The 18,766-nt window shown below is 51.6% G+C and overlaps 9 protein-coding genes and 1 pseudogene across 10 annotated transcripts; 5 read left to right on the forward strand and 5 right to left on the reverse strand.

Moving 5' to 3' along the window:
* Positions 1–1,513: 1,513 nt before the first annotated feature.
* On the forward strand, positions 1,514–2,610 carry SNOG_13382 (hypothetical protein; the record flags this gene model as incomplete). The annotated part of the gene is made up of 3 exons (XM_001803540.1): positions 1,514–1,573; positions 1,859–2,137; positions 2,473–2,610. The coding sequence occupies 3 exons, from the start codon at positions 1,514–1,516 to the stop codon at positions 2,608–2,610; spliced, it is 477 nt and encodes a 158-aa protein (XP_001803592.1).
* Positions 2,611–3,204: 594 nt separating this feature from the next.
* Positions 3,205–4,352, forward strand: SNOG_13383 (hypothetical protein; the record flags this gene model as incomplete). Its single annotated transcript, XM_001803541.1, has 2 exons — positions 3,205–3,282; positions 3,618–4,352. 2 exons carry the CDS (start codon positions 3,205–3,207, stop codon positions 4,350–4,352), a joined length of 813 nt encoding a protein of 270 aa, XP_001803593.1.
* Positions 4,353–4,625: 273 nt separating this feature from the next.
* Positions 4,626–4,884, reverse strand: SNOG_13384 (hypothetical protein; the record flags this gene model as incomplete). The annotated part of the gene is made up of 2 exons (XM_001803542.1): positions 4,626–4,679; positions 4,843–4,884. The coding sequence occupies 2 exons, from the start codon at positions 4,882–4,884 to the stop codon at positions 4,626–4,628; spliced, it is 96 nt and encodes a 31-aa protein (XP_001803594.1).
* A 966-nt stretch (positions 4,885–5,850) lies between these two features.
* SNOG_13385 (hypothetical protein) lies at positions 5,851–7,224 on the forward strand (the record flags this gene model as incomplete). Its single annotated transcript, XM_001803543.1, has 4 exons — positions 5,851–5,875; positions 5,977–6,060; positions 6,108–7,095; positions 7,197–7,224. The coding sequence occupies 4 exons, from the start codon at positions 5,851–5,853 to the stop codon at positions 7,222–7,224; spliced, it is 1,125 nt and encodes a 374-aa protein (XP_001803595.1).
* A 1,658-nt stretch (positions 7,225–8,882) lies between these two features.
* On the reverse strand, positions 8,883–12,203 carry SNOG_13386 (hypothetical protein; the record flags this gene model as incomplete). Its single annotated transcript, XM_001803544.1, has 3 exons — positions 8,883–9,895; positions 9,948–11,924; positions 11,972–12,203. The coding sequence occupies 3 exons, from the start codon at positions 12,201–12,203 to the stop codon at positions 8,883–8,885; spliced, it is 3,222 nt and encodes a 1,073-aa protein (XP_001803596.1).
* A 651-nt stretch (positions 12,204–12,854) lies between these two features.
* On the forward strand, positions 12,855–12,931 carry SNOG_16650 (annotated as a pseudogene). Its single transcript has one exon. The product of its transcript is annotated as a tRNA-Met (tRNA).
* Positions 12,932–13,093: 162 nt separating this feature from the next.
* On the reverse strand, positions 13,094–13,390 carry SNOG_13387 (hypothetical protein; the record flags this gene model as incomplete). Its single annotated transcript, XM_001803545.1, has 2 exons — positions 13,094–13,132; positions 13,259–13,390. 2 exons carry the CDS (start codon positions 13,388–13,390, stop codon positions 13,094–13,096), a joined length of 171 nt encoding a protein of 56 aa, XP_001803597.1.
* Positions 13,391–14,560: 1,170 nt separating this feature from the next.
* Positions 14,561–14,926, reverse strand: SNOG_13388 (hypothetical protein; the record flags this gene model as incomplete). Its single annotated transcript, XM_001803546.1, has 1 exon — positions 14,561–14,926. One exon carries the CDS (start codon positions 14,924–14,926, stop codon positions 14,561–14,563), a length of 366 nt encoding a protein of 121 aa, XP_001803598.1.
* Positions 14,927–15,283: 357 nt separating this feature from the next.
* On the reverse strand, positions 15,284–16,486 carry SNOG_13389 (hypothetical protein; the record flags this gene model as incomplete). The annotated part of the gene is made up of 2 exons (XM_001803547.1): positions 15,284–16,159; positions 16,265–16,486. The coding sequence occupies 2 exons, from the start codon at positions 16,484–16,486 to the stop codon at positions 15,284–15,286; spliced, it is 1,098 nt and encodes a 365-aa protein (XP_001803599.1).
* Positions 16,487–17,864: 1,378 nt separating this feature from the next.
* Positions 17,865–18,750, forward strand: SNOG_13390 (hypothetical protein; the record flags this gene model as incomplete). The annotated part of the gene is made up of 2 exons (XM_001803548.1): positions 17,865–18,331; positions 18,383–18,750. Exons 1-2 carry the CDS (start codon positions 17,893–17,895, stop codon positions 18,748–18,750), a joined length of 807 nt encoding a protein of 268 aa, XP_001803600.1. The 5' UTR covers positions 17,865–17,892.
* Between the last annotated feature and the right edge of the window lie 16 nt (positions 18,751–18,766).

Below are 18,766 nucleotides of genomic sequence, written 5' to 3' on the forward strand. Positions count from 1 at the left end.
GCCATGGCTAATACAACCTGAACAAACATCATTCGAACATTCTGCCACTTCTGGAAAGAACCTCACCACCGCCGTGCTCAATTCTTTACGTGCTGGCTCTTGCTTCGGTTGAACTGCCCAAGATCGCTTAGATTGCTGCTCAGCTTGCTGCTCAGCGTTGCTAATCTTGATCTAGTACCCTCACTCAAACGCCTCAAACGGTCACCGTTGCCACTCCAATAACTGTTACCTCGACGCCACCGGCTAGTACATTCGTAAGTCTCACCTCCCATGTGCATTGAGACGGCCTGCTTACCACACATCAGACGCAACCGACTACAACAGTAACCACCACTACTACTACTTTCCCCGTAACTGTCACCAGCAATGGTACAGTTATTACAACAACCACACAATCGGCAATCATTATAACCACGACTGCAACTCAGCCAACGACGACTACTGAGCGAACAACAGGGTAAAATCAACAAGTCCATCCTCGATTAACCCTTTTTCGCTAACTTTGCTTTAGAACGGTCACCGAGACCCCAGTCGCTGTCACCACGACACAGAGCGTTACGCAATCAGTGACGACAACATTTGTGACTACAAGTACCTTGCCTGCTTCAACGATTACACAGACCAGCACCATCCGAACTACAGCAACAGAGACAAGCGTTTCGACGTTGACTCCGGCTCCTGTCACGCAGGTCACAACTTTGACCCAGACAACTGCCACACCGACAACCGTTACGTCGAACGGAACTGTCACTGTCTACAGTACCGCGTAAGAATAGCACCTCTGGTCTATCAGCGCTCAGCCGAGTGCTGAACGACTTGAGGAGAATCTAAATTCAAAGAGCCGCTCACTAACACCTTACAGGACTCCTGCACCTGTCACATCGACGGTCTCGAACCACAATCTCGACCACGATCACGCAGAGCACGTAAGTCCACAATTTCTTTTGAGCAGTTCAACAAGAGCAAGTTTTGTACATCATGGTATAGTATGCACGTCATGCAAGATCATCACAGTCGACGATGTTTTCAATGACTGCGGATCGACAAAGACCGGATCTGGATATTCCCGGACACATCATCTGCAACCCATTCCAGGACACATCATCAGCGACTTACCCCAGGATACTTCATCAACGACATGCTGAGTATCGAGGTGACCCTGACAACAGAGGGCTATCTTCAGCCCGACGTTTTCAAGCACTCAGGTATTTATCAAGACATTGCTCATATGACTAACCCCTTCATGCAGTATGCCCATGTCCTACTCCTACATCAACACAATCGTGAGTCGATTTCTACACTGCATAGCTATGATGTCATGGCGACTTACTCACGATTCTCTTAGACCTCTTGTGCAACCACCGAAACTGCTGTTACGACGGAGTACATGACAGGTCCTACGGTTACACGAAACACATCGTCCACGTTCACCGTCACCAAGTGAGTCATTGCTTACTAATATATCAGACCATGGACTGACTACTTCATTGCAGCACTGTCACGTCCCGACAGGATGTGCCCACGACGATCACAATCAGACCTGAGCCAATCACTGTCACTGAATCCTACAGCTGTAAGCTATCGCACTTCGATCGAAGCAGAGCATGTGCTAACGTAGACTAGCCGTTGAGACTAGAACTGAGCAAGTCACTGGTAAGTTTTTGGTCGCAATATGCAGGCCATAGCCCACTAATCTCGTGCTTTAGCCACTGTTACGTCCACTTCCACGATTACTCGCGCGGCAGATGCACCCGCCTCAAGTGTGACGAGCGTCTCAACGGTTACTAGTACATCCGTGCAAGATCAGCAGACAATTACACTTACCAGCATCTCAACGATCACCAGCACATCTATTCAGGATCAGCAGACGATTACAGTTACGAGCACCGTGCCGACGACACGCACGCTCCTCCGAACAACTATCTCGACTTCTACGATTACATCGGTGCCACAGCCGCAGACCAGCACGATTACAGGCGACGCAGTGACGCGAACTATCACACGGAATGTCATCTCCACTCGTACTCAGATATCGACTCAATCCGTTCCCACAACGGTCACCGTGAACCGTATCTCCACCCGAACAATCACCATCACCTCGGCGGCTGCTACGGTCACTCAGACCTCGGTCCAGTCTGTCAGATCCACGATCACAGTGAATCGCATTTCGACTCGATCAATTATTGTCACCTCAACGATCCCGAGGACAATCACCTCCCAACCGTCTTTCCACAAGAACGATTACGTCAAATCGACTCTCCACAAGGACGATAACGGCTGCGGCAGCGACGGTTATTCAGACCTCCACCCAATCTGTCCTGAGAACAGTTACAGTCAATCGTCTCTCGACACGGACAATTACCTCCAATCGTCTCTCGACACGAACAATAACGAATCAAGTCGTCCGGACCACAACACAACCGACCACGGTTACATTGAACCAGGTCTCTACTCAAACGCTCACCCCGCCAGCCCGCACGATCACAATCAACAGGATCACCACGCGCACTGTGTTCCAAGAGATTCCGACAACGACCACGGAGACACGCACGGAGACAGTCACAGATGGCCAGCAGAACAAGAGAGCTGCAGGGTGGTTCGAGAACATAGGACGTCGATAGAGCCCGACGGAGCCACGAGGGGGAGGATGAGTGAATGATTATGAAAAGTTGTTTTATTCTGGATTTGCATTAGCGATTTCCTTCTCAGATTGCCTGTCAGCGCGGCGAGATGCGAGTTGTATTTATAGTTTCTTGGAGGCGTTTTAATATGATCTCTGTACTTCAATTGAGCGAGAGCTTACTTCCGTGCGAGTCACCTGTGTTGATGGTGATGGTCGCTGCTTGCTCTTTCGTTATCGATTTACTTGTGCTAATGATATGTTGCAGCCTTATCTAACGCAACCAGCCTTTTGGTTAGTTTTTGCAAGCCTCTTTCAGATCTTGTGCAAGGAAGGGTGTAAAGCGGCATCTGTCATCTTCCTATAAGCCATAGCGACTGCTTACATCAGATCACGATGAAATTGGGCCGTAGCAAGAGTCACTATCGCGAATTCGACTGAGCTCTGCTCATTGGACGTGATCAGTGCATGAAACTACAGACAGCAAACAAAGGAGGTCGAAAGGTTTTCCAGTTTGAATGAGTCTGTGGTTTTACGCTATCCAACTTCTTGCTTCCCTCGTGAACCTACTTTCGCAGATCGCGATGCCTTCAAGGAAGGCTGTGCTATTAGCCAGCGTCAAAATTCACGCTCGCCCGGGACCTGCACGATACAAGCTGATAGTCTTTGGGTGAATATTTGTCATACGCTTAGAAAGCTGACTTTACGTTCTTTTTGCAACTTTACCACGTGCTGATAAGCTGTCGACTCTATCCAGGGTGGGATATCAGATGAGCGCTGCTCTTTGACAGTGTATTGATTAGAACAGAGCGTGCACGAATAAATGTAGCTCTTGATGTACCTTATAGCTACCATGCAGCTTAAGGGAGAATCTCTAAGATTCGAATGACCGCTCCCCGCGGAGACTGCTTTTTCTTCGCCGCCTTCACCTGCTCGCGCATGGACCACATGGCCTGTGCTTCAGACTAGCCCACCAAAGCACGCAGATACATTCTAGTACCTTCTTCCTGCTCCAGAAGCGGACAAACAATGGAAAGCAAGAGACGATCTCACCGAGGACGATCACGTGGAGATGACTAGTCTCTTCGGAGGAAAGACTAGGGGGAAACTTGCTCCTACTATCTTCAACGACAAAGGGCAATTTCGCAGACAACTTGGGCATCTGAACAGTCGGATCAAGAGATCAGAAGAGAAGACACAGAAACCTGGAATGCGTCGAAACTCGGATCTCATCGCGGACATGACGATCGAAGACGTGCAGATTAAGTGCTCAGCCTGGAAAACTTTCCCCGCTAAGTTCACTACTAGCTTGATCTTTGTGTTTACACGAGCAAGTGGTGAGGCACCGAGCGGCGGAAGAGCTGGCATGTTCCGTCGGGCCCAGGTGGCCGGAGAGGCATTCGCCGCGCTTCTCGGACAAAAACGTCCCATCCTGTTTGCTATTCCGAGATGCAGAGTGAGCAGTCGAGCATACCTGTTTAACGAGAAAGGCGAGCGAACAGGCGAGCCAGGACACAGCTTAAAGGAGCTCTGGGACGTCCTTAAAGTAGCTAAACCAGACCGAGATATTTATCTCGTTTGCGTCGGTTTAGACGCCTTTACGACAAACGTTCAGAACTACATCACTATTGCGAAGTTGTACGACCACCTCTCAATTACGATTGTCGTTGTCGTCAACGAATACTTCGCTGGCTCAAAGTCTTCCGGAAGGCAGGCGGCAGAACATGCCTGAGGCTGGGGTCAAACCATCGATTCTGGCGGCGGAGGGTTGATTGATGTCCAAGAGGGAACGCGATATCAACAGGAAGGCGGCCGAAACATATCTGGCGAAGATTTGTTGAGGGCGGCTGGCGTCTTTGTACCTGTCATCACATAATTTGTTCATACGTGCTGGAATACCTCAAATAATTACCGTTGCCCCAGACATGCCTGAAACTTCTGCGTGGGTAGCCAGGACGCCACATAAGGCAACGCAGATACTGGCTGGCGCTGCCCAATTTTTGGGCTACCATTCGGTAGTCTGAGTCTGTGGTGCGGCGGATTCAGTATCTGCCGGAGCCTTCGTGTGCGGTTAGACATCTGAATCGTCTAAGTATCGAATTGGCGCCATCGACAGCCGTTCTTTGCATCGGAGGTACATGACCAAGAGTCCGTCGATATTTGCGCGACTCAAAAATACACAGCATGCGCGAGTTGATGAGAGCTGGAACACTTTGACATACTTTCGATCTCCTGTAATACGCCGCAAGCTCACCGGGTTCCATTGTGCCAGAAGATGCGGATAGGGATTTGTGACGATTTGGCCGTTCTCATACCACCTGCGTGCTCAGTCCCCGGCAAAACCCGCCTGTCATACCTTTCCATTCAGCCCAGCCTTTGTATCTTCAACTACTTTGCGCTCAGTGGCAGATTATACAACAAGTTTGTAAAGCTAATCAGGATGCTCTGAAAGATACTCAAGAAGTGCCAACACTGCTTCCTTTGGCTCCCTTGAAGGCAACATAGGCATTCCTGATGCCTCGCCCCTTCGATGTCCTGCTGGCATCGTCATCTAAGAGCATCATGTTGATATAGCCTGGCATGGATCGTGGATACCCCCTGTTGGTATGGAGAGTCGATAGTTCGTCGTAGTGCGCAAGATCCTAACAATGAATAGTCAGGGATGACAATAAGCATCCAAAGGGGTATCCTTCGCGTTCAAAGCATCTTGTCTTTTAAGCATTGCAATGTGCGACTTGCAGATCGAGTCCACTAATTGCATGACCTCTACATCCAGCTTTTCTAGCGTTCGTAGAGGGTTGTTTAGGAACTATGTGCGGGAGTCTGAAGGGGAGTCTGGAGAGGAGTCTTTGGGAGTGGAAGACTTGGCTCCCTTTCTGAGGTGGTCCATGAATGCTCTGTTGTTCTTTTCTTGATCGAAATTAAAGTATGTAGTAGAGGAGTAGAGGAGTAGAGGAGTATAGAGGAAGAGCAAGTAGATAGGACGGGGGAGCGGCAGGGTGGTTAGTCAGAGGTTGTCGGTGGCGCTTATCGCAGCTTTACACTTTACACAAGGTGAATGCGGAAATTTCTCGTCTTACGCAACGAGCAGAGTTTTCCTAGCGGCCACGTGGCTGTATGTTGTCGACCGCAGGTGAATGACTACTCACACAAAGCTGTACAAGCGAGCCTCAACTTTCGACTTAGTTGCACCTCCACAACGACAAGAACAGCAACGTGGGATATTAGCAATGGCAGAGCGACGCAGGCTATACAGTATGTTCGCCATATTAAACACGTCGAACCTAGACTAACATACTCAGCCTTCACACTACCCTCGGTCGAGGTGACCCCAACAACCCCCGCCTCAGAAACAGCGGAAGAAGACATGCAAGTCGACGACGACATGCACGACGATCAGGAACCCATCAACTCTGTTCAGGAACCCGCCAGGATACCCGGTATGCTTGCCGCTACCCAGACCTCGAGCTCGGACTAATATGCACAGCTCACGAAGGGGACCCCTACATGTTTGCTTCCGCTCCGTTCGATTCAGCAGATGACGATATGCTTGAAGAGGAACGTCTTGCAGCATGCGAACCGCCAGTCGACCCACTTTCACGAGATGGACAAGAAAAGTTATCGCCAGAGGCCGCCGCGCTCAAAATTGACGTACTTCGGAAGTTTCACGAACCGCCGGTCACTGTCCCTTGGGATGACGTACCAGGAGCTGATTGGAGTGCCGAAAGTGAGAGGCCGCCGAGTGGCACAGTAAACTGCGAAAACGGAGCAAAGGGGGCATGGAACTGTCCCAACCCCGGGACGTGGGGCGATTATTACATCTCGTCCAAGAAAGCCGCATGCCCTGGATGTGGCCAAGGGAGGGCTTCACATATCAATGAACCCGACCGAATGCGCTGGGACATCGCCGCGCCAAAGGAAAAAACAACCGGAGAAGAGCAGGGTAAGACGAAGAAGGGGACCGGGTGGCTGTTGTTCAAGAAGGTCACCGGGCTCATCGGAGGAATTACTACTGCACCATCCAGATCCGCAAGACCCCGCCCGCCAACACATCACAGCAACAAATCTACCCATTTGTTCCGTGCACTGATCGCGTTCGGCTACCCGATCCCCGAAGCGTTGAGAATAGCTACAAACCCGTTCCGTATGGATGGAGAAGCCAGTTCAAAGGTGATGGATATCGTCGCATGGCTGAGAAAAGAGGGTCGATGGGGCAAGATCGATCTGGGTTTGGGAACTAAGAGGTTCGACATCGCGCTCCTGGGTCAAAACAGTCACAGTAGCAGCGTCTCCAGGATGAACAGCGACGAGCTCATTTCCAGGGCTTTCCCTGATCGGCACGACCGATATGAGGAATCCAATGACGATGAATTCGAAACTAGGGACAGCGACTACGGCGATTGCACACTTGAACAACTCATCAGGCTCGCCGGACTGGCATTTCCCTCCAAACGTTTTGACACCTATTCATATGAGTCAGAGAGAAAATTACCTTCAATCGAATCGGACCATAGCGACAGCTCGTCTCCAAGTCCCCCGCCGTCTTCCATACGGAAAAAGGGTTAAGAACGTCCAGAGCGATGCGAACCGAGTACGACAAGTAGAGTTTACGAACAATGTTCTCAGCACTTCCGGCCGTGGCCGTGGTATCACGGAAGACCCAGACCTCGAGCTTGACCGTATGATTGCCAACCGAAGTGCATACTGGAGAGAGGCTTTTGGCCATCTGCGCGCATGGAAAGGACTCCGTTTACCGGCTGGCTGGAGAGCCTGTATCCCTGAAGAGCTAGTAGAGCATCTCAAAAACGGGGAATGTGTGTTTCAGGATGGCATTGCGAGCAGAATTATGACAGAGGAGGCCGGTACCGTGATGACATGGTGCATGTGGATATATATGCACGTGAGTGGCACGGCGAGGGCGGACATGGGAATAGTATCGAGGGTGTTGAACATTGTCAGGAGACACCGCTTTATGCAGGTTGGAACGGTTGGTGAGCTTACCCTCTTGTTCGAGGAGATGGTTCGCCGTGCAGAGGGTTGAAGCTGGTATTGCTGAGGAAACCAAAAGTGGCACAAGGAATCCAAAGATGTGCAATCAACGGCGGCTAAGAACTTGAATGCATCGGTCATACGAGTACTGAACTACCATGAGATTGAAAATTCATTGCTGTATCCTATCCGCTCCAATCTCGACGTGCAAATACCTCAAACCCATCTTCCGTACAAAAGAACTGAACTGCACATGCAGAGTTTCACACGAGTCATGCGCGTGGCACCAAAAGATTTGTAGCAGAATAAATAGATTCCGATGTCCACCCTAACTCATTGAAGAAAACTACTTTCTTGCTTGCTAGAATCACTGTCGGCTTGCTCGAGTTGCAGACTTTACCTAATGCATTTGAAGACCTCTCACGCTACTCTGTTGATGTAATTGCGAATGTAAAACGAGTTTGATTGCACATTCAGTACTCTTACCTTGCGACGTCCTCGACGCAAATCTGATGGATACATGTTAAGCTCAAACAGGCTTTCCCCGAAAGAGTTGCGAGCTACGACATCCTTGTCAGCCCGACGAAATTAGCTTCATAGGGCGAACCTCCTGCTACCTTAAAACAACAAAACAGCAGCTAATGACAATGCGAGCACGACGGCGGGGCCGGTGATCGTCAAGTTGAGCTTTGTTGCCAACACTCTTCCTACATGAATCACAAAGTCTCGGTAGTCCATTAGCTTTTGACGCGATACCGCTGGAATAATACAAGGTAATGGAAAAGTTCATGAACATGTGGCGTATTGTACCAAGTGTTCTTCTTCGCCCATGTAGAGGTAGATGCCAATCGTGATGCGCAGCGCTGGATTCAAGAGGCCAATGACACCGATATTGCGACATGGCGATCATAACTCTCAGCGAGTGTCTGAGTTGCTTGCTGACAAAGAGTGTCTGCGCTGGAGACTCGTTGACTTTTGGGAGAAGATAAAGGAGTGCTGTGAAGTGGCGAGTGGAGAGGTCCCTATCACTATTGGGTATATCAATTGTATTGATGCAGAGATATTGAGGGCGGCGGAATTGTTGAGGCCAATTCGTTGGGAGAAGAGAGCGAGATACTGAAAAATGAGTGTCTGGATCGTGGAATACAGTCGCGGCCACATACTGTCATTGCCGTTCTCGGGAATTGGGTTCCGTTTGCTGATCAGGTCGAAAAGAAGCAAGAAGACAAGTGTAGCTGGATAGGATAATTATTCATCTCATACGATCTATACACTATAACCCTCTCAACAACTCATCAATCGTAATCGGCTTCCTCACAGCATTCGAATACCCCTCATTGAAACTAACCCAAATCCTTCCCTCATCACCACCCTTATTCTCGCGCTTCTTGACTTGACCTTCAAGCAACGGCTTCTCCTCGATCACTCTGCCAAAGAAATCGCGCTTGACAGCCCTCGCATTCGCCGCTGCGACCTTCTCCTCCGTCGTTTTTTCCTCCTTTTGTTCTTCAACTTCATCCGCCTCCGTCTGACCACCTCTCCGTTTCCGATTGTCCATGTCCATGCGCGCGCTCTCTTTGCGCCATTCTTGCTCCAACACGCTGCGTACCGCATAGCGGACTTTCTCCTCTTTCTTGCCGGACAGAGTTTCGAAAGTGGCCAAGACGTCGAGGGGAGGCTCCATGCGCCAGACGAAGCCCGCGCTGCGATTCGCAACGTCCTCGGTCTCTATGCGTGATCGTTCGAAGCGGATGCCAGTGGCGGCCATGGCTTGGACGGCTTTAGCGACCAGCGCTTTCTCGGAGGCTTTGCGGACTGTGGCGGAGGCGAAAGATTTCGAGCCCGAGGCGCCAGTGTTGACGATGACAGGTTTGACGTCTGGTGCGAGCATGCGGAGGGTGTAGGGTATGAGCTCGAGAGCCATTTCTTCGGGACTGCGGAACATGCGCGTGAGATGGAGGCTCAGTGTTGATTGCAGTGCCATGAGCTGTGATCTATTGGCTTTGAACTGCTCGAGAGCTGCAAAGTTGGCGCCAGGTCCAGAGAATGGCGATGGCGTCTCGTCGGGATCAGTAACGGGGTTGGAGCTTTGGTGACGTGGTGATGCAAAGAGGTTGTGGAAAGCGAGAACAGAGTTGGAGAGGTATGGTGCTAGTTCCCATTCCTGCGAACCATGGACAGCCGAGTTGAGTGTGTCGTGGAAATGCAGCCATTCGTATGCTGCGCTTGGCTTGCTGAGAAGAGTATCGTCTTGAAAGGGCTTTTCGGGGTATGCGGTGAAGCAGTCTGACGGGTGTTAGCAATAAGTTTTCGTTGAAAGACAGCAATGAAAACTCACCAGTCACGACGCGGTCGCAATCGCCGCTCGTATCGACCATCTCCCTAAGACGGTCCATTGCACGCCGCTTGGCACCCTCAGCAACTCCGATGACACCACTTTTTGCGCGAGCAGTGACCGTCCGCACGTCGGCAGTCTCCGCCTGCTTCGGAAAGCCTGCACCTTCTTTGAACACGCGCTCGACAACGTCCTTCGCACCACCTCGTCCCAGACTACGTGCTGATCCTCCACCATGCCGTAGGTCGTTGATGAAATTGTCCTCGATCCACTTCCTGCTCAAATGTGGTGGATCTTTTGACTTGGGGTTATGCGAGGATCGTAATCGGCCTGCTACCCACTCGCTGACCACCATGACTCCACGAATATCGCCTTCGCCAGTACCACTACCAGTACCGCCCTCCTTTTTCGTGCTCACACCCCACGTGGCTTCGCACAATCGTCGCACACCGTCTGAGTCGCATTGTATGCCTTCCTTGGTGAATATATCTTGCATGCGAGAAACAACCATGTTTAGCGCAGGTTGTCGGATGCGAACGATTTCCGCCATGGAGGATTGTCGAAGTGGCCGTAGTGACGGGTGGTACAAGTCATTGCAGATGAGGATGAGAGGTCGCAGCAGCCTGAATCTGTCGCCCTTCTTCTTCTTGTTCGTTCCGGTAGTTGACTGCCCGACCATCTTTGAGTTCTTTTCGTCCAAGTTGATCAAATCGATGAGCGCTTTGACAAAGCCGCCTTCACCTGCACCACCGGCGCCACCCACAACACCGTCTACTTCATCCACAACAACACAGACTGGCTTGCCAGCCTTGCGCACTTTGCCGTTTGCCGTGGTGGTGTTGACGCCCCGAACGTTCTCTGTGCCGACCATGTCCCGAATGCGACCCTTGACCACATCACGACTTCGCTCGTCAGATGCATTAATCTCTTGGACCTCGTATCCAGCTTGTCGCGCGCAGACATGCGCAAGTGTAGTTTTTCCGAGTCCAGGCGGGCCGGTCAAAAGCAGGATCTTGCGATGCTGCTGTGGCTCTTCTCCAAAGTCTTTCTTTGCAGCCTTTGGCTTCTTGACGGAGCCAGGAAAGACGATCGGATCCCATGCCTTCAGCCATCGCAGAACGGATCGGTGTGTTCGCTCATCGCCGACCAAGTCTGTGAACTTCTTCGCCCGGTACTTCTCGGTCCACATTAGCGTGCGACTGCTTTTCCCATTCTTGGTCACTGGTTGTTCGACAGACTCTCTTGGTGGTTCCTCCGCGACCTGGGCCTGTCTCGAGGCCTTCTCGACGTCCAGAGCCTTGGCTTCATCCATCAATTCGTGTATGTTGAGGCCATAGTAGCTCGTCCTTGCTTGGCCTTCTGCGACTTCCGAGCGCGCCGCAATCAACTGCTCGTACGAGACAGCTTCTCGCTTCGCCCTCTTTGGTATGTATATAGCCTTGCCTGACGAGTTTCGTGCAACGACACCCTTCGTTTCCTGTGCTGGAGGCGGAGCCTCGGATGTGGTGGGTCGCTTAACAGGTGATTGCGATCGTGATGCGAAGCTGTAATTGTCGAGATCGTCCACGGGTATGCTTTCGGGGTCGGCAATGTCGTCTTGGCTCGCTGGCGGCGTGTTGTCCGCAAAGCCGTCTGGTAACGACGGCAGGTCCTTTACTGTGTTGATCGCCCGTCTCTTCAGCGTGTGCTGCTTCTGAGCCTCGATCTCATCCTCGTCGTCGGAGTCGTCCATGAAGGCCCCAACCTTTCGGACTGCGTTGTTGTTTGGAACATCTTTAAGCGGTTCTCGAACTTGATCCGAGCGCTTCCTCTTCTTTGGTGATAGGGCCAGTGGTAAAGAGCTTTGGGGATACGCCACAGGCGAGGAGATGAGCGGCATGATGTATGCTGGTGGCGATGAAGGAAAAGCTTGACCTTCAGTTGAGGTGTCGGTAGGAAAGCGCTTGACTGGTGACTGCTTCTTGCGCTTCGCGGGTGTGTCTGGGGATATTAGTACAGGATGCGCCTTGATGTCGCGCTAGCTGTACCAATGGAAGCTTCTCCTTCACTGCGGAAAACTTCAGTTATGTTCCACGCTCTGTGCTGTATGACGACTCCTTCACTGGTCTTCTTGGCTTTATCCTCGGTGATGCACTGCTGCAATGCGTCAAAGTCGTCGGAGAAGGAGACTGGAGGTGGCTCTTCCTGGGGACGGTCGAGTTCGGAGTATAACAGGGCAGGGTCAAAAGATGAGGGTAGGCCTTGTGAATAGCTGCTCATCGGGTCAAGAAGGTGTCATAGTGGGTGAATGCTGGGTTGTGGTGGAGGAAAGCTAAAGTTGGACGCGTCGCGTGTGGAAGCATGTTTCGCGTTCGGCGCTAAGCCGCTTTGGTCGACGAGCCTCACAGTTGCACGGAATTATGGCTAAGGACAAAACATTGCGCAATTCTACAACTTGGTCTAAGTGCTTCGCTATACTTCTGATCTTTTCGAGTTGGCATAGCTGATCATGGTTATCCACGAATTTAATACCGTCTCACAGCAATTTGCTGCATGGTTGGATGCCTTATGCATTGTTGCAGTCAAGACATCTCCCTACAGAAAATTATCGAAAATCATCGAATTGAAAATAAATTCAAGGTAGAAATATACGAACCTGAAGCCCAAAAGGATCGAAAGGGAGCCCTGTGCGTCAGACATCAGCACTGGCCGATTCCGGCTCACTTCTCGGCTAAAGCCATGCCGGCCTTGCAGATCTCACACAAGTGGGACACTGAGACGCCAGGCACCCCGCACATTCTTGCGAGTCATTAGTCTCGGTGTACGAAATTCGAACCCAGATGGCGTTACCCCTCTCGATGTTCCTCACTTGGGACATGTTACAATTTTATAGATTGGTCAAACCTCATCAACACCATCAATCAGTTACAAAGCTGAGTGGCGCAGCGGAAGCGCGCCGGGCTCATAACCCGGAGGACGACGGAGTTAGTATGCCCGTAATGCAGCTGTTCGAATCGTAGTACTAACGTCGCACCAGTCGAAACCGTTCTCAGCTATAACTTTATTTTTGCCGGCATTTGGCGGTAGCACAACACCTTTTTTTGCAACGCCTAGTGATCAAAGACCTACAAGACCTTCCTGGGTTGTATTTGTTCATTATTCTTTTAATTTTACATGTTATGGCTGTGGTCTTTGTGGCCTGTCCGGACCTTGGAAGTGCTCAGTGTGCCAGAATCACGCTAGGCCTGCAAAGCACGACAACAGAAGACTTCTGCGAGAGACATGTCGATTGAGACAGTCATGAACCACGACTCGATTTGAATCAAGAAACTTACATGATGATCGCACAGCTCCTTGGCCCTTTTGCCAACACAAGTGTCTTTCGAAAGATGTAGCAAGCTGGGAACATCAATGTTTCCACGATCCTGTACTAAACAGTCTTTCACATCGGTCAAGGGATCCGCCATAGTGACTTGAGGGTAAAGTAATTATTGTGGAGTGAGGTTCGTGGCAAATACCTCGAGAGGTAGCCGGCAAACACCTTAAGAGGCGCGTAGCAAACATGCCAAAGATATTGCTGGCAAGCACCTCAAGAGATTCCTTGCAGCGAACATAACAAGTTCCGTCCAAGTTTACTCTGGCAAATTCGAGTATCTTGTGTGCCAGCGAAGGGACCTGCGGTCAGGGTATCCCTCGTCCATGGCGTGTACGGACGGGTCGTTTCCCTTCTCTCAGGGCGCCTGCTAAGATAATAACGGGCTCTTCTGGCAAGACCCACAGATTGAACGATGAGAATGGCGAGAAGGGAATACGACGAGGCGGGCGGGCGTCTTTCTAGAGCGATTGCACGTTGGACAGTAACAACCAATGCATTAAACATTTTCAGCAACACGACCACAAAACCATCAATTCTCAGCCTAGCAGCGACAAAAGAGCAACTTGCAGAAGCCTAGAATGATGTCTTACCGCTGCGAGAGAATTTATGCAAAGTCCCGAAGCCATCGGATGAAACAGCTGCAATCATCAGCACCTTTGCTGAATTAGTTGAGATCTTCCCAATACCGAACAAAGACTACTCTCATCCCGTGATGTGATCATGGAGGATCAAGGCCGCCTGTATTGAAACCTCCTCTCTACATAGCTCAGCGGTCTGCACGCTGAGCTCAGTCAGATCACCGAATGGCCCCAAGTACCAGAGAACCCCATGGACGCAATCACAATCCTACGGACTCTTATTGACGAATATCAGAAGTTTGTTGGCCCTTGTTCCGACAGAACTCATTCAATAGAACTGATCGGTTGTATCTAACGCAAGATCTACCGAAGCGAGCTCGGATCAACCTCTCAGAAATGAGATTGCTAAGCTTCAAACAGTCAGCGGCTGTGAAGAGGTAGCCAGACGATGAGGAGAACGACAACACGATCCGCAACTATGCATATTCCCCAGCTCTTCACTGCAACTAGCGCAACGCCAGCGGCAACATCAACAAGACATATCCGAAAACATTCTCTGCAAAATACACACGTTGAACCCGAAGCTTGCGGGACACCACCAACCTTCATTTCATCTATGGTACGATTCATCACCGTTGAATTCGCGCAGATGCATGTATGACCTCCACCCTCCCCTTCCCCATCTACCTATACCCCAACGCCTCCACCACCCCCTCCAACGCCCCATCCGCCCTCCCAACCCTCCTCCCCGCCCTCTCCACCTCCTCATAATACCTCGCCCCCCGGCCCTGCGCCCACGCATCCTCCGCACGCCTGACAGCATCCTGCGCATCTCGGATAAGGTCGGCAATTCCGTGCATGATGGGCTCGTAGCGCTGCATTAGGTCGCGATATGGCATGTCGGTGCGGCGGCGGTGGTCTGTGTGCCTCTCGAGCGTGTCGCGAAGGTGGTGGTATTGGAGTGTGGAGGCGCGGATGTGCTGTGTCATTGTGCGCATGGCGGTGTCGAAGCGGGCGCGGTCGTGGGCGCGGGTGCTGTAGCGAGACATTTTGGATGGTTGGTGTGGGCGGGAAAAGAGTGTGATGGTGTGGGTTATATGCTAGATGGTGATGTTGGTTTGCGTGTATTTGTCGGTTTCTCCAAGTGGTGCTTTGTTCGGGAATGTCTGGCATGAGCTGGAAGGATGTGGTCTATCAAACAGGGCGAGGGGTTAGTTGGTATGGACATGAGGAGCCGTCAAAGGTTTGTCGTAATGTGCCGACTACCCTCATTGAATACTGACCCGTCTTGCAGTCACGGAGGGTTGCTTGACGTGTTTCGGCATTCGTAATACCTAGCGTAACTGCTCCTATGCTACAACTTCGATACCTCCGGGCTCCATAGTGAACTTGCAACTCGCTGAGAATCAAGCAACGTGGTACGAATCACATCCTCCATGCCCGCTAACATTCCGCCCTCTGCATTTTACGCAGGACCAACCAAGTCGATACTGCGACGACATTCCATCAAATACCCACTCGTAGCAGTCGCTATGATAGACCCGACAGACCACTTCATCTTCAACGCAGCGAGTGCAAGGTTTGAGAGCATCCATCCCGTACTTCCCTCTGATCATCTCCTGGTGTGTGATACGTCGCAAGGACTGGAGCGAAGATTTGGTAGTTGGCATGACACCATTATAATGTGCATTGATGTAGCGTTGACTTGCCTCCTCACAGTCTGTCGTCCAGGTGTCATGTGTGACGCTCGCTGGAAGTCGGTGGTGAGCGCGGGGTGTGAAGGTGCCGTGATCATAATGTTGATTTGGTCTCGGGAGAGATGCGCGACGGTCCTGATCGATGTCGAAACCGTCTAGCTCGGCCAGCTTATCCTCATCAAGCATCTCGAAGTGTCCTTGACCAAAGCCGACCTCTTGAGCAGACTCGTTGGCTTGATCTTGTCGCGCGGCGCGGACTTGTTCGATCATCTCAAAGGTAATCCTAGGTTCTGGTGACTCAGCATCCTGGACCCATCTCTTCTGCGGTCTTGGGCTCGTAGCACTGGCCGTGGACGGTGACAATTGGCGCTTCGGAGCCGTACCTGATCTGAATGTGATAGGCAGGAAGTGTGGGATGAGTCGAAGCGCACCCTCTGTGAGCAGCCTGGACTTGAAGTAGGCGCCCTGGTCCCACAAGCGCGGCTTGAGCTTGACGTCGCAGCGGTCGTGAGACTCCAGGTGGAAGTGGAGCATGTGCGTCTCCGGGTCTTGCTCGAAGTGCGCAAACGTGACATCCTGCATTCTCTGCTCCGGTTGAAGTAAATCCAATAGAAAAAGAATGAGACGCCGTTGTGGTGGAGCGATGACAAAGGAGATCGAACGCTGAGATGTACAGAGAAGTGTACTTACGCTGTATTTATCGAAGACTCCGTCAAGACAGATGTCATCGTTTGCCGCGTTCTCACGGCCGGTGCGCTGGTTGAGAATGCGCACCAGCGGCGTAGCGACCGTCTCACTTGGTAAGAGGCTCATATCTGGAGAGCTATTGTGCGCGATATGTGCTGTGATGGAGGTGCAAATTCGTGCGGGTTGTGTAGCTTGCGGGCTTTGCGCAAGCAAAATCATCTCCATGCCAACTAGGCAGTAACAAACAGCCACGCGACGCGCCAGTCACATGACGGCCTTTCGCCTTTACCTCAACGGCCGTCAAACAGAATAGTGATCCAGAAAAGAAAGCGTTCATGGAGGAAAAGAATTGTGAATGGTATATACGTAGAGCTTTTGAAGATAGCTTGGATACGGCAATTGAACAGGAAGAGTGTGCTACTTATGCTTTCTGAAGGATACAGATGCTGCTTTCATAATGGTCATGTGCTTATCAGAGGCTCAGGTGACAGGTCCAGAATTGACGACGTTCTGGCAAAACAGACAGCTGATCATGGCGATGGCCCGGGAGCATTTTGAGCGAACACAGGACTCCCAAAGATACAGCCTGGAGGCATTTGCTGCCCGGACAAAGGGCTCCGAATAGTCAACAGAACTGTGTGTACCTCCTCACTGCACTATTAGGGAGAGGTAACGATCACAGTGGCTCATCGAACACACTCAGGCTCCATGATGGCCGGCTTAAGAAGATAGAGTGAACGCAAAAGATACGACAAGGTAGAGACTTTGAAAAGGCTGTGCGAAAATGAAATATGAGCAGATGAGAATGAGGTGATGGAGATAAAGACTGCAGATGAAAGATGTGAGACGAGGCTTGCGATCTCAAACGTTGTCCAGCATGCTCCATAGTCCAGGGTGCGGATGAGCCGGAAGCACGATGGCTCCCAGCAAAGAGATCTGCCGAAGAGGTGTTTTTGTTAGATCAGGGGAAAGGGCCGGAATTGATGTCATCGCCAACATCCTCCACCGTGTCGTTTCCATTGCTCTCTGACATTCCAGGCTTGCTACGGTCTCCGATCGTGTTGGCGAGTGCGTTGCTGCTGCGCCGCATGCTGCGCCTCAGCACCGTGCATGATGTGGTGTTTGAGGTTGAGGGGGAAGGCTCTGCTCTCGGAGCGAAGATCCACCAACTGGGTCTAAGCTTTGCTTGGCCGAAGCTTGCGCACTCTCTTCTCGAAGTCAGCCGCGTCACCGATGCCTCTTTGCGGGGTCGGAGAATGCATCAATATGCACGTCGCAGCTCTTCCTGGCCCATGAAATTCCAAGTGTTTGCATTGAGTGATGCTTAGGCGGTTTGAAGATGCCAGGTCATCGCGGAGATGACGCCGTTTCGATGGGCCAGAGCGCGCCACACCAACACCGCCTCAGTCGCGAATGGCCGAGCTGAATGCGCCCGTACGATCCGGACCGATCCAGCTGTGGCTAAATTAGTGAGCGATTTGGAAATGCTGGAGAGATGCGTTTGATGAGGACGCAGTGGCCAGTCGTCGCGGCGATAAATACCTCACCTCACCCCGCTGTCGTCAGCCTCATCATCTGCTATTAAACAAACTCCTTCTTCTAGCTTCTTCATCACTCACACATTTCCAAAGATGGGTTTCCTGAGTGAATTGGTCCATGAGTTCAAGGGGAAGTCAGGACAGTCAAGTCAGCAACAAGGCGGCCCGCCAATGGCAGGCGCTTCACAGGGCCCACCTCCAGTGTCACCGCCATGGTATGCTGAGTGGGACGGTCGCGAGAACCGCTGGCTATTCGTCAACCAGCAAAACGGCGAGCGCACCTTCAACTACCCTGGGCCAGGCTATGCACAGCAGCAAGGCAGCTATGGCGGCCCCCAAGGTGGTTACGGATACGGCCAGGGCGGATACAGCAACCAGGGCGCCTACAACCAAGGCGCCTACAATCCAACCAACAACTACCAGCAGCAAGAAGAACAGAAGAAGCAGGGTGGCAATGGATGGAAGTACGCAGCTGCTGGTGTGGCCGGTGTTGCTGGCGGTGCGCTACTAATGCACGAGGGTGAAAACATCAGTATGTGTCTGCATCGCACTTTTGACATACCCCCCTAACCACACAATCTAGAGGATGACTTCGAGCGCGACAAGTACCAAATGGAAAACCGCGTCGACGAATTCGGCAACGACATCTCCAACTTGCCCGAAAACGCCGCCAACTGGACCGGCGAGCAGGTCGGGCGCGTCGAGAACTTCGACGACCGCGTCGAAAACGGCTTCGACAATGCCGTCAACGACGTCGAAGACTTCCCAGAGAACGCCGCGCGATGGACCGGCGAGAAGGTGCAGGAGGTCGAGGACATTCCGCAGGACATTGAGAACAAGTGGGACGATGCGGAGAACGACGTCGCGGCTTTTGGCGGGCGCATGGATCAGGCATACGACGATGGCAGAGATGAGCAGAGGTACGACGACGACAGGAATGATGACTGGTGACCGATGAAATTCGGAG

The sequence above is a fragment of the Parastagonospora nodorum genome, assembly GCF_000146915.1.
Source record: "Parastagonospora nodorum SN15 chromosome Unknown scaffold_26, whole genome shotgun sequence".
Taxonomy (NCBI): domain Eukaryota; kingdom Fungi; phylum Ascomycota; class Dothideomycetes; order Pleosporales; family Phaeosphaeriaceae; genus Parastagonospora; species Parastagonospora nodorum.